The sequence below is a fragment of the Notechis scutatus genome, chromosome 1 (assembly GCF_049901735.1).
Source record: "Notechis scutatus isolate UNSWTSFEM ecotype Mainland chromosome 1, rNotScu1.2, whole genome shotgun sequence".
NCBI lineage: Eukaryota > Metazoa > Chordata > Lepidosauria > Squamata > Elapidae > Notechis > Notechis scutatus.
The window spans coordinates 175,496,225-175,509,549 of NC_142009.1; the positions used below are offsets into that span (position 1 = coordinate 175,496,225).

Here is a 13,325-nt window from a genome sequence, read left to right on the forward strand (position 1 = left end):
GGTCTGCCATACTGGTATGACAGGCACTTTCACTATGGGTTTCAGGAATTTCTTTTCGTGGTGGTGGGTGATTGCCTTTCACCTCACTGTCGTCCAGGCTTCCCCTCTATTGCACTCAGCTCTCCAGGCTTTTTGTGCCCCCAAAGGGTCCCCAAAAGTGAAAAAATGGGGTCCAGGGACAGAGTCCATTCTCCCTTCCCCCTTTCACCATGACATCACCACCTTATTTTTAAGTTTCGTTGCAGTCAGCCAGATGTTTAGACTTGATTTGGCATTTTTATCTACTTATCCAGCCCTTTCCTGGCATAGGCAGATGTTGTTTGATGGTGTTAAAGGTGTCATCGCAAGATGTAAGCTGTTTCAAGTAAAGCTGCTTTTTTTGCAATTGATTGATACTTATTTTTTCAACACCAATGGTGTTCAGCTGCTGCTCCAGATATTTGAGAATGCACCTTTCTCTATTGGAGCTATTGGAAATATCTCTGCACTCTTTTGCCACAGTCATTCTATTTGCAGGTCTTTATATTTGTGATTTTCTTCAGTTCTCTCCTCCTCTGCTATCTCCAGCTACTATCATGTTCACAATCCAGACCTTTTTGTCTTTCTTATCAACAATTGTTAAGTCTGAGCCGATATATATCAGGTGCTTGTCTTCAGGGGTGGGATTCAAATTTTTGAACAACCAGTTCTGTGGGCATGGCTTAGTTGGTGGGCATGGCTTGGTGGTCATGTGACTGGGTGGATGTGGCTTGGTGATCATGTTATTGGTTGGGCGTGGCCAACTCAATATCACTCACGCATCTCCTCTCCTGGCCTCTCGTGACTTTAGGGATGTTGCAACAGTTGTAAGTGTGAAAAATGATCATAAGTCACTTTTTTCAGTGCCATTGTAACTTTGAATGGTCACTCCACACAAGCAAAGTACCAGCAAAGGAGGGGAAAAAAACTCCAGAGAAGTTCCTGAGAGAGGAAGTCTAGCCCTGCCAAGAATGTAATAAGGGTTAACGGAGAGGCAGTTTCTGTAAGCAACACCAGAATGTTTCCTTCCTGCCTTGCTTACAGGATTAGGCCAGTAATTTCTTCTAACAACCGGTTCTCCGAACTGCTTAGAATGTTAACAACCAGTTCTAATGAATAGGTGTGAACTGGTAGAATCCCACCCCTGCTTGTCTTTATGAATTCTAAAGTCCCAAAGCTCTTTGAATTTTTTTCCCCTATTACTTTGTCTATTTTGTAGTCTTATCAGTTCTTGCTTGCAGGCAAATAATATTTCTTGCAGATCTTCCAAGCACCATTGTTGTCACTTTATCATGCCATTACTTGTAGTCAGTCTGTGCAATCTTCTTGTGGCAATTAACTAGATGGCACACTCTTTCTTCAGCTTATTATAGTCAACCATATGTTTAGACTGGATCTGGCGTTTTTATCCACCTATCAAGTCCTTTCCAAAAACCTGTGGTAGACAAATGTTTTTTATATTATTATTAATAAAAAAAACTTTCCTTTTTTCTTCTGTTAGTTTCTAAATTATGGATAAATTATGGATAAATAAAGTATATAAACATTTTATAACATACAAGTCTGTTCTAATTGAAGCAGTTTTGGAAATAAATAGTTATTTATTTATATTAAGTACAAGGCTGCTCTGAGATAAAATATTCCTGTAAAAACTCAAGTTCTGTCAGATTCAGGAAATCAAAAATGTATAATCATTATAAAAATGAATTCAGTTATATCACATTATCTAATATGAATTATCAATATTGCTATTGGGAATTTGCTGAATTCCAACACATGGAATTCATGCAAAGCAGCATCATTTCTAATAAAGATTTTTAACTGTCTTTTTTTAGGGGAAAATGTTTCTGAAATTGAAAGTGCAGTGTTCCAAAATATCTCACTAGGGGATGCCCAAAGGGAAAAAAACAGAATAGTGTGAATCATTTTAATACTTTTCAAAAAAAGATTTTTAAGATGAACAACAGATTTGTTGGTTTTCATGGTTGTGATCTTTTATAGGACAGTCCAGCTGCCATCTTCTGAGGTTGCACAAATCTTTTATCACATCCTGGCTTAACTTGATTACTGCATCTATTTTAAAATGAACACAAGTAAACGTGTAATAGTTAGAAACCCAATGCTTCAGCTACTATTTTAGGAAAGTCAGATAAATTTTAAAAGATTGTTTTTACAAAAATACCCTGATAATTGTTCCACTGATTGTTTTCAGGAAGGCATTTTAATCATTCCAAACATTGTGTGATTTCACTGCTCTAATCAAATCTTTTTGCTTTACTAGCATGATGTGTAGTTTTCCAGCTGCTCTAAGAAAAGGAAGTAAGCAACTAACGCTCACATTTAAAATAGAGTTGAACTGCTTTTCATTTATTTTCCTCCCCTTTAAGATGCCAGAAGCAATTTCCTTTTAAAGTTGACTTCCTTTCTGGAAATGATTTTCTTCTCAGACCATGGTAAAGCGTTCTATCCTATTTCTTTGACTTCATTTGCCCATTTTATTTCTTTTACCGGCCATTGCACTGAAGCAGATCTTCTGACTGTAAGTAATCATGCTAAAGTTTTGCCCTAACTTTATTTTGTTTCTTTTCTTTTCTTTTTGTATCATCATTATCAGCCAGCCAAGAAAGACAGACAAAGCACTCATTGGTGCCCTCTGCAACAGAACACTATTAGGGGGCTGGCTGTAAATTGACGTGGCATGGAAAATCTCTGCTCACTTTGTAGCAGTTTGTATTTTTTGAAAGAGGAGTAATCTGCTGAATTTGTTGCCTGGTATCCTTAAGAACAGTTGTGCCTTGCTGTAAATATGGAGAGAAAATTCCTATTTTTTCTAACTTGGGAGCAAAATATTGATTTCTGTTTGGATGTTTGGTTAACAGCAATAAAAAGGATCTAACAGATTGCTTGTTTTTAACCCGTCTTGTGAGAGAAGCCGATTTTGTGCCTGCAGAGTTTCTACTCTCGCTTCCTTTCCTTACTTTTCCCTTTATACCCATCCGCCAGGTCTTAAGATGGGGTGTGGGCTGAGAAAGCTAGAAGATCCAGATGACAGCAGTCCTGGAAAAATATTTTCAACGCTGAAGAGACCACAAGTGGAAACAAAATCAGACTCTGCTTATGAGTACATATTGCTAGATTTTACTTTAGAAGGTATGTATGAAGTGTTTTAACCTTTCAGAAGAACATACTTTATAAGCCAAGTGTGGTTTCTTATGGTTAGATACAGGAAAATAAAGTTTGATTCATTTTCCCCTACTGCTTATTAGATTAAGGATTTAGAAATGACTATTGAAACATTTCTCTGCCTGTGCTTGTCATACCTGGGTATCTCTGAAGAAATATATCACTTTTCAAGATCTTCAGGATTAAGCTGGAACTATTAATAGTAAGTGGAACATTGAAGATATCAAATACAAATATAGTTGAATGTACTGTTCTTTGTTTTATACTGTTCATGGACATTTGCGTGGTTAGAAACAGACTACCCTGTAGGGCTACTTCCTTCTTTTGTAGGGTGTCTTGTTTCTAACCAACTCCACGTCCCAGAAAGTTGAAAAAATAAACAAACAGTCCCAGATGGCTTCCCACTAAGAACAGGCAGCTCTGTTCTGCAAAAGTTGCTTCTGGGAATTTTTTTGAAGAAGTTTTCATAAAGTTATTTGGTTCTGTATACCAGCTTTTTTGTGTAGAACTTAGTAGAAATTAATCCCAAACACATCTTGCATATTACAGTCGGAGTCAACATGGTCATAGTTACAATTTAAATAGAATGATTTTATAATGTATAGAATGCATAACGAAGCATTATACATTACCACTAAACTATATGTTAGCTTTTTAAAAATTTTATTTGGTTTTGGATGAAACAGCTTTTGTTCATTATGAGGGGAAAATAGTAACAAATACTCTGCGTTTCATGTTTGATTGCCTAAAAATAAATGCAACTATATTAGTTATAATTGTGCATTTAGGTTTTGATTTAAAGCACACTATTTGTTTTATTTTAATGGGTAATAGAGTAATATGTATATTTTCAGGATTGTAAAAATACTTTGATGGAGATTATTTCTTGTAAAAAAAATAATCATATTGCTACCAGTAATAATTCAAACAACTCTTAGCAATTTTATGCAGTTACTTTGGTAACTGAAGTGAAAGATGAGAGAGAGAGAGGGAGAGGGAGAAGGAGAGGGAGAGAGAGATGACCAGAGGTGGTATTCAGCAGGTTCTGACCAGTTCTGGAGAACCAGTAGCGGAAATTTTGAGTAGTTTGGAGAACCGGCAGATACCACCTCTGACTGGAGATTTTACAGTATCCTTCCCTTGCCATGCCCACCAAGCCACGCCCACAGAACCGGTAATAAAAAAAATTGAATCCCACGACTGGAAATGACATTGCCATTTTTCTATCACATACCATAATAAGATAGGCCATTGGATCCAATCTTGTCCTTCTACTACTGGAATGTGTCAAAACTCAATGGAGACTCCTGTTGGAGCAAACATGGAAGCAATGAAATCCAGTATCAGAACCCAAGATGGTAAGGTTAAGTATGAAGACTCCAGAAACAGCATGAGACTAAAACCAATTGATGGGGTTGCTTTTTTTTTCTTTCCTTCAAATTTTATTGATGGTGGTGGGAACGCTGAACAAGACTGTAATTATTTGCCAGCTTCTTTATTTTAGAATACCTTGAAGCCTTGCTATACATTATTGCTTATACTGAGAGGTGAAAACATTCTGCCATTTGTAGATTCAAGCTAGCTTCCTAATGAGCACAGAATCCGAGTATGCTTTCTTTCTAGTTTTAATTTTTTTAAAAAACAAGTTCCTGTACCACCTTATTACAAGGCTTGAAAATAGTTGGACAGTGACTGGTGTCAAAAGCAGAACTTTATATGTGGTAAGACTCCGGTGTCTATTCAAACTCCTTGAGTGTGTATAATAGAAACAAATACTTAATTCAAATGTGCAATATGTATAGGCCAAAATCTATTGCGATATAAACTTTTGTTTTAAAAATCACTTAATAATTTAATAACCCTGTGTCAGTATTACAACCACAACAAATATAATTTGGTTAAATTTCTCCCTTGTACCTGTTGTTATAGCTATTAACGGTTCAACACCCTATATTCTGTTACTGTTATAGTAACAGAAGCAACATGCAATGCTGTTTTTAAAAGTAGTTTTTCCTACTTTATTGATTGATTGATTGAAATATTGCTTCTTTTCTCTTACAACAGCTCTCTGAAATTATTTGTTAAGTTCTTTTCTGAAACATTTATTTTTCTTGGATTTGGCTTCTCTTCTTCAGAATGTGGAATGACTTTCACACCTTGTTTGACCCTGCTAGGTGTATATACTCTTACCATACAGTCCTGACTTCTCACATATCCTTCCCAGGAGCACTACTCCTACCACTATGATGAGGCAAAGCAGCAGGACTTTGGGAGACGGGTAGTCTTAGTAAATATCTGAAGTGAATAAGCTAGTGAACAGTGAATAGTGGACCCCTCTAGTGATAATGTATCACTGTACAATTTAATCTTTATCAAAAGTTTGAATCCTATATCAAGAGTTTCTGTTGTTTTAATTCTTTTAGTTGTCTCAAATCCAGAAATTATCAAAATATGCTCTGTTTTGGATATCGCAAAGAACGTGGAGGAGTATTATAATAAAGGATATGTGGTAGGAGCTATTCATCCTGTTTTACTGTCATCTGGACAAAGAAGGCATTTTCCAGCAAGTCACATCTATCGAGTTGTGCTTGTGCGTCTCAAATTCAGGTATGCCATACAAGAAATGCTTAAATTCCAGTAAGCTTTTCTACTGAGTGGAGTTCCTTCACTGAAAAAATTATTCCCTTTAAGAGTAAAACTATTATTATGACAACCACATCATAACTTTGTTGCATCTTAGAACCAAATTAGATCTTACATTAAACTGCATGACTTAGTTTATTCCCCATGCAAATAGCTGTCCAAATCAAGAGCCTTGCAAAAATAACATCCTCTCCATCCTCTGTAATGTATTTTATTACTTTTATAAGTAACTCAAGGTAGCAAACATACACAATGTTCCTTTCTCCTCATATATTTTCTCAGCGTAAGAACTGTATCATTCTTAAATAGGGGAAAACTATTCCAGAGACAGAACAAACACTGAAAGTAAATGCTCTACATGACCTTAATATATATTTGTAACACTAAAACTAAGCATATTAATATTAATACCATGACATATAGCAAAAAGGTCACAGGTATTAGTTCTAAATGTATTCTTCTTGAGAGCTACTTACAATTAATTTTAATTTATTGAACTCCTTCAGGTTCAGCTCTTCTGAAATATTTCAACATAGCTAAAAACTGTATTTGTGTGTGTTGCATTATCTAAATATGAGTAAGAAGTTAAGTGCTGTTAAAGCTCAAGATAATGAATATACTAAGCTCCATTTAAACCTTAAAACTTTAACTTAAAGCATTTCACAGGACAAAAGTTTCCAGTCCTGTCCTCTCCACAGCTATCTGCACTTCATAAACAATGTGGGAAGAGACAATAACATTTCCTTACTGTTAGCTTCTTAAGCTGAAATATCCTAAGCTTCAAATCTTTAAATCTAATGTTGTTAGAAAACAGTTATCTTCTGACTTAGTAGGCAGTCATTTATTGCTTGTGTAATTTTGGTGAACCTCAAACAATAACATCCTTTTTGCAACTATTTTGTCTGGAGCTGCAAGCCAAGTACTGTTTTTTAAAAAAGGAATGTTGAAGGATAGATAGAAATTATCCAATTCATTATCTCAGTTGGACTCACTTTTCACATTCACCCAGCAGAACTCTAGAAATCTTTTATGTTGCTTCATCTTCTGGGGTTCCTCTGAAAACTAATGAGAATTCTCCAAGCTCCACAAGCATAACAAAACTGCAAGGTCCTACTGAATCCAAGACTGTTGTCATCCTCTTGTTACAAGTGGTAATGGCCTTAGTAAAACCAGAATCCTAAGAATAAGCCCAAGTTTCCTTTTGGATGGAATCCATCAGATGCTTGGAGTGGACCAATCAAATAGGTCCTACCTCGCTGCCCAAAGGTCAACAGAGAGTGATCTGTTCAAGACAAGGCAGTGGTTGTAATATCCCTCTGTTGCCACTGCTCTGAAATAAAAACCAGTTATAATATGTAACACCTTCCCTCCCACACACGTGAGTCAGGCCAGAGATAACTTAGTCAAGTCCATGGTTGGCTTGGTGGCCATGAACTTCTGAGTTGCTTCTAAATTCACACTCAGGGATGACAGAGTCAAGTCTCCCAAAACAATAAGCCTAATGTATTCCACCACAAACCCAGCTCCAGATTCAAGCTATTCAGCTAGGGAGGCCACTCCAAATTTCTCTCCTGAAGCTCTGGGTGACTTGGCAGTCAAAGACCTCTAATAACATCCAGGCCATCAGACAGGCCTACCTCTCCTGTACTCTGCTTAATTTGGGCTAACTAGGGGAGGTTCTGCTTCATGGTGTCTAAGAACTGGCTGCCATAGCTCTGTCCTATTCCCAACTTAACTAAACAGCTTGCACCAAAACCTCCAAACTCTAACTCTTAGGAATATGCCCAAATTCCTGCATACCTTGCAGATATATGCAGCCCTGACCCCAGAGCCATTACAAAAAAAGTAATTTGTAACTCAAATTAAGCCTCTCAGATCTTACCCTCATCAGGTCTGCTTTATAGTTAAAATGCCATCAATGAAATCTCTTAGATATCTGAAGGAAGTTTGCTTTTTAACTCATATATTTATACTTATTTATACTCATATATTTATACTTTAACTCATATATTTATACTTATATATTTCAGCACAAAAATACTTAGTATTTAAATGAAATATAAATAAGGTTGCTCAATGGGTAATTCAATTCTGTTCTAAGCAACATGTTTGGGCAAAAAAATCAAGCATACCAGAAGAGCTACCCAAACAGAGTTGCCAACATTCAATTTATAATTTTTGGGAATGAAAAAGTTTTGCTTGCTAGTATTTTGTACAAGATAGGTCAAATTTCAACAAAGGTTGCTTTCTTTCTGTGTTTTAGCCACAAGAATCCACCAATAAGAGAAACAAGACAACCCAGGCTTGTGATTGAGCAGTGTCCTTTAACATATGAAAAACTAACAAATGAGGCAGTTAAGGAAGTGTTAGAGAAGGTATGACCATCTTTATGGAATATTTTACTTTTCCTTTAATTATAATCCTACTCTGAGAACTCAGATACTGTTCAAACCATACATACCTACTACCAAATGTTGTCTTGATGTTAACATAACTACTTTCTGGATCATTTGTTTCAATCATTTCTCATAATTCCACATTTCCAAGAGGTTGAATGGGCATGACTGCAGTTCTGTGGCATCACCAATACTATAAAACAACGTCCTGAAGACATCAGGTTGGCCCTCTCCTTGTCAGTTTTCTAGAAGTTTAAAACCTGGGTTGCTTTGGAGGGGCTTTCTATGAGTCTTTCCCTGATGCCACCTTGCTTTTTAGTTTTTGTGTGTGGGGGTATCTTTGTGTTCCCTCTTGTTTTTATGCAGAGCTAACCTGTTGACTGGCTTTATTGTTATGACTGTTTTGATTGGTTTTAAATTCACGCAAATGTTTTAACTTTTATGTAATCAGCAAACACTGAGAATCATTTGACTGCAGCAGAGGAAAACACTACAAATCATGCTACATCCCATTTATAGACTCCTGAAATTGAATTCTCCCATAGCTCTTCCAGTTCCCTGCTGATTCTGTTGAGTCGATGGATAGGAGTTGAACAAAATAGTGGTGGCAACACCTATGGAAAATGTTTTCACATTGATATGTTTGTGTTGGCCTGCTTTTCACAGAAACCTGATTTCTAAATTTAGAAGAGAAAAATATGCTAGTTTTTTTCAGAAGAATTCCAGGGCCTTATTGATGAAATATTCTACTGAATCATATATTTAGTTCTGTATGATAACTGAGTCACTCAACTGTTCAGTAAAGCTTACAGAATGCAGCCTTGAAATATTCCATGCTGATATTCCCTGATGAAATGTTGAATATCATATTGAATGAAATGTTGAATGACCAGTTTGGTCTGGTGGATAAGGCATCAGGCTAGAAGCCAGAAGATTGTGAATGCTAGTGGGCCAGTCACTCCCTTACACCCCAACTCACCTCACATAATTATTGTTGTAGGTAAAATAGAAAGAGTAAGGAGTATTAGGTATGTTTGCCACCTTGAATTATTTCTAAAAATAATAAAGATGGAATATACGTAAACAAATAATTCCAGAACATCAGCATTTATTAAACTTTTTCATTATTGTTTAAGACTTCAAATATGTTTTAAGGAGGAGTTAAGGCATCAGGCTAGAAACTGGGAGACTGTAAATTCTAGACCTTAGGCAAGAAGCTAGTTGGGTAACCTTGGGCCAGACCTTCTGTTTAAGAAAGAGAGAATGTCAAACCAATTCTGAAATCTTGGGGATTTATGCAGGCTCTTGTCAAGATTCAACACTGACTTAAAGGCACAAATAAATAACATTAAAAAATCCCTTTATATATCATTAATTTTTACCCTGATACAAATAGACAAAGAAAGACTCCATATGTTGTGCTCTTTGTAAAACTAAAACTAACATATTTTAAAGTTAGTTGAAATTCTTGAATAGGTGTCTGTTTCATAATATTCATAGTAAAATAGATATGCTATTTTCATATATCAATGAATGTTTCTTTCTGTGTATCAATGTAAAACCATCATACATAGCTATATTCCTTAGTGAACAATGCATATCCACTTCATTGCATTAGTACTGTCTTTTTGAAAAATATAGGTCAATGATGCTGCTAAAAGAGGAATGAAGTTTGTTGGGTTTATAACCCAGTCTTGCTCTCAATCTAAAATCTGCAATGGCACAAACCTGGGTGAAGATATGGAGTCTGACTCGATACTATGCAGAAAGAACAGAGAGCAGAGAAGCCATGATTCAGAGGAAAATGTTAGAACCTGGAATGAAGGGACACTGAGTGGTCAATCTTCTGAGAGTGGAATACAGGAAGAAATTCAGCCGGACGGCAGGCCAGCACAAAAGACTGATTTTCAATATGGAAGAGAAGGCTGTCCCAGCCCAAATAAATTAAAGGAAAAGGAAGGTATTTAACACATCATCTAGATAGTCTACATGCACTATGTAGCTATCTCAAGCTATAGAACAGGAGTGTCAAACTCAATTTCATTGAGGGCCGCATCAGGGTTGTGTTTGACCTCGGAGGGCTGGGTGCATGTGGCCAGGGCATGGTCAGCATGACATCACTTGTGTCAGAGATGCCTGTGGTGGCCTGAGCGCTCTGCCAGTGAAAATGGGCTCCCATGCTCTGCTTTCGGCTGCGATGGCCTCCTGCAACCCTCTGGTAGCAAAAATGGAGCTCCCAAGCTCTGTTTTCACTGGCACCATGGTCCTACACTGTTTCCAGGGTGGCCCCATGGGCCAGATCTAAGCACCTCATGGGCTGGATCCAGCCCCCAGGCCTTAAGTTTGATACTCCTCCTATAGAAGAATCCATTTTAAAAAATAGCTTAAGAGAAGGGTTATCATACGATACAACAATATTTGGAAGTATTCTTAAACCTTTCTCATATATCTGTCCTTTTTTTCCAGCAAAGACAAACTATCCAAATTGAAAAATGTATTGCCGCTACTTTTTTAAACAATTATTTTCAGTATGGAAAACTAGAACAGAACAAATCATAACATCATATGCATTTTCCTCTACATTCTTACTGTCTTTAGGATAAAAACTGGCTGAACAAATACTCTCTCAAAAGTTAAATCAGGGCAGTGGTGGGCTGCAAATTTTTAAACAATCGGTTATGTGGCTGGGTAGGCATGGCTAGTTGGTTATACGACTGGGTGGGTGATATCACTCATCACACCGAGTCCTGCCTCCCGGCCACTCGTCTCAAAGGAAGAGATAGGATTCAGCCAGTTGGGGCTAATCTCACCACTGGTTGGCCCCCACCATGTTTTTGGGCCGTTTTCAGGCCATTTGTGGGGCATTTGGGGGCTGTTTTCAGGCCATTTTTGGCCCTGAAAATGGCCCAAAAACGGCATGAAAACAGCCCAGAAAACAGCCTGAAAAGCGACCCAAAATACAGGCTGAAAAATGGGAGGGGCCAGCCAGTGGTGGGATTTGCAGGTTCACCGAACTGCATCTAATCTTACCCCCCCCCCCCCCCCCCCCCCCCCCCCCCCCCCCCCCCCCCCCCCCCCCCCCCCCCCCCCCCCCCCCCCCCCCCCCCCCCCCCCCCCCCCCCCCCCCCCCCCCCACCCCCAATTACTGGTCCACCAGAACTAGTACGAACCGGCAGCAAGCCACCTCTGAATCAGGGGTGTCAAACTCGCATCGTCATGGTGGCATCACATGACATATTGGAACTTTTTCTCCCTTCACTAAACTGGGTGGGGGCGGGGCCAGCATGTAACGCATCTGGCCAACGGGCTGCAAGTTTGACACGCCTGGGTTAAATGGTATTTTGCATCAAATGAAAGTTAATAATTTTCATAGAGCCCAGAACTTAGGTTGCCAAGGATACTTAGGAATCACACAAATATTTAAAGATTCTTACCTTTCCCGAGTTGTGAAAAACTTTTTTAAGGCAGATACAGCATCCTTTCCTCTAAAACCCCACAAGCCCACCACACTGCTCCTACAAACCTGAGCAGATAGAAACTGTATATCACATGTTAATACCATTATATTATAACTTCCGTGGGTTACTCAAAAGAATTATATCTAGCTTCTGTTGCAGCAATGCTCAGGAAATACTGATTATTATGTAAACCTGCTTCTTTCAGATTATTTAGTAAATAATAACAAATACATGAATCCATGGATCTCCCATATTGTAATTAAATGTCTGTAACCACAGTGAAAATGAGGCAATAGGTAAAGCAAAACTGAATACTATTATTTTTCATTATGTTTTTGTTTAATTGCTGATTATTGATCAAAATAAAGTATATTTAACTGAGTAACTTAGAGCAGGGATCCCCAACCTTTTCGACGCCGCGGCCCGGTTCCGACATCAGCTGGGCGCCGCGGCCCGGTACCGCGTCAACTGGGCGCCGCCATCTTTTATGACGAAAGGCGCTTCCGGTGCGTCACGGAGCGCTGTTCATAAAAAGATGGCGCGCAGCTTGAGCTTTTGGTAGAAATGGCTTTCTACCGGAAAAGCTCACGAGCGGCGCCGCCATCTTTATGATGAAACAGCGCTTCCGGTGAGCTTTCTACCCGGAAAAGCTCACCAGAAGCGCTTTTTACCAAAAAAGATGGCGGCGCCCAGCAACCAGCGGCCCGGTAAGGCTTGTTCCGCGGCCCGGTACCGGTCCGCGGACCGGCGGTTGGGGACCCCTGACTTAGAGAAAACTACCACTGTCAATACAATACAAAAAGAGAAGAAAAAACATTTTGCAAATCACAACGTAAATTGAAAGAGGAAACTGTTCTGTATAGAAAAAATGAAGTTTTTGGATTTAACCACCTGAATTAAGCTGGCTTTCATGGTAGGATTTTTCAATATTTTAGTTTACATATTGAAGGATCAATATATCAATTTGAATCAAAATAGTATTCAAATGTCATGCTGGACTTTTATCCATATTGATTTTAATTTGTATTCTTAATGCAAAATGTAATTTTGTAGATTTAAAAAAAATGTAAATATAATCTTCCCATTGACATTTTTACAATGCATATTATCCTAATACGTATTTCATTTTTTTTCTCAGACACCAAACTATATACTGTTTTCAATGTCTTTGAAGATGATTCCGTCAGTTGGACCTATCATGATGGTATTTTGTCTCTGAAAGTGTCACGGAAAGGACCTGTGATTAGTACATTGGATGCTGATTGGTTAGATTTAACCACATTTTATTACAAACAAGGCTTGTCATTAATTGATTCCTTTGTGTGTTGGGAAGCCACTAAAGGTAAGAATAATGATACTATTTTTCATACCTAAAAATAAGGATATTAGCAGAATTCATTCAGAAAATTCAAAGCAATACAAAAAGAAAGTGTGCATGTTTTAAAATAGGCTGCAGAGTAAATAAAGACAGTGGTCTGTTTGATTCAGGATAGATAAAACTTTCAGATAAGGCTTGCATCTGTCATCCACCCACATTTATAGATACTACATCTATCCTCATTGACTTTCTCTCCCAGGGAACTATTAAAAGATCACCAGAGGGAAGGGAGAAGCAATGAAGATCCCC

At 38.0% G+C, this 13,325-nt stretch overlaps 1 protein-coding gene across 6 annotated transcripts in view; it reads left to right on the forward strand.

The window, feature by feature from the left end:
- The first annotated feature begins 2,222 nt into the window (after positions 1–2,222).
- The window catches only part of RFTN2 (raftlin family member 2), a 30,716-nt gene continuing 19,613 nt past the window's right edge, over positions 2,223–13,325 (forward strand). For 3 of the 6 annotated variants that reach the window (XM_087949524.1, XM_026667947.2, XM_087949523.1), the window contains exons 1-6: positions 2,378–2,471; positions 3,022–3,168; positions 5,625–5,808; positions 8,108–8,219; positions 9,882–10,200; positions 12,837–13,040. In XM_087949524.1, coding sequence (XP_087805650.1) covers positions 2,450–2,471; positions 3,022–3,168; positions 5,625–5,808; positions 8,108–8,219; positions 9,882–10,200; positions 12,837–13,040 — 988 coding nt within the window. In that variant the 5' untranslated portion in view covers positions 2,378–2,449. Of the gene's footprint in view, positions 2,558–3,021; positions 3,169–5,624; positions 5,809–8,107; positions 8,220–9,881; positions 10,201–12,836; positions 13,041–13,325 lie in introns of all 6 variants that reach the window. The other 3 variants (XM_087949525.1, XM_026667946.2, XM_087949526.1) reach the window with 3 other exon arrangements.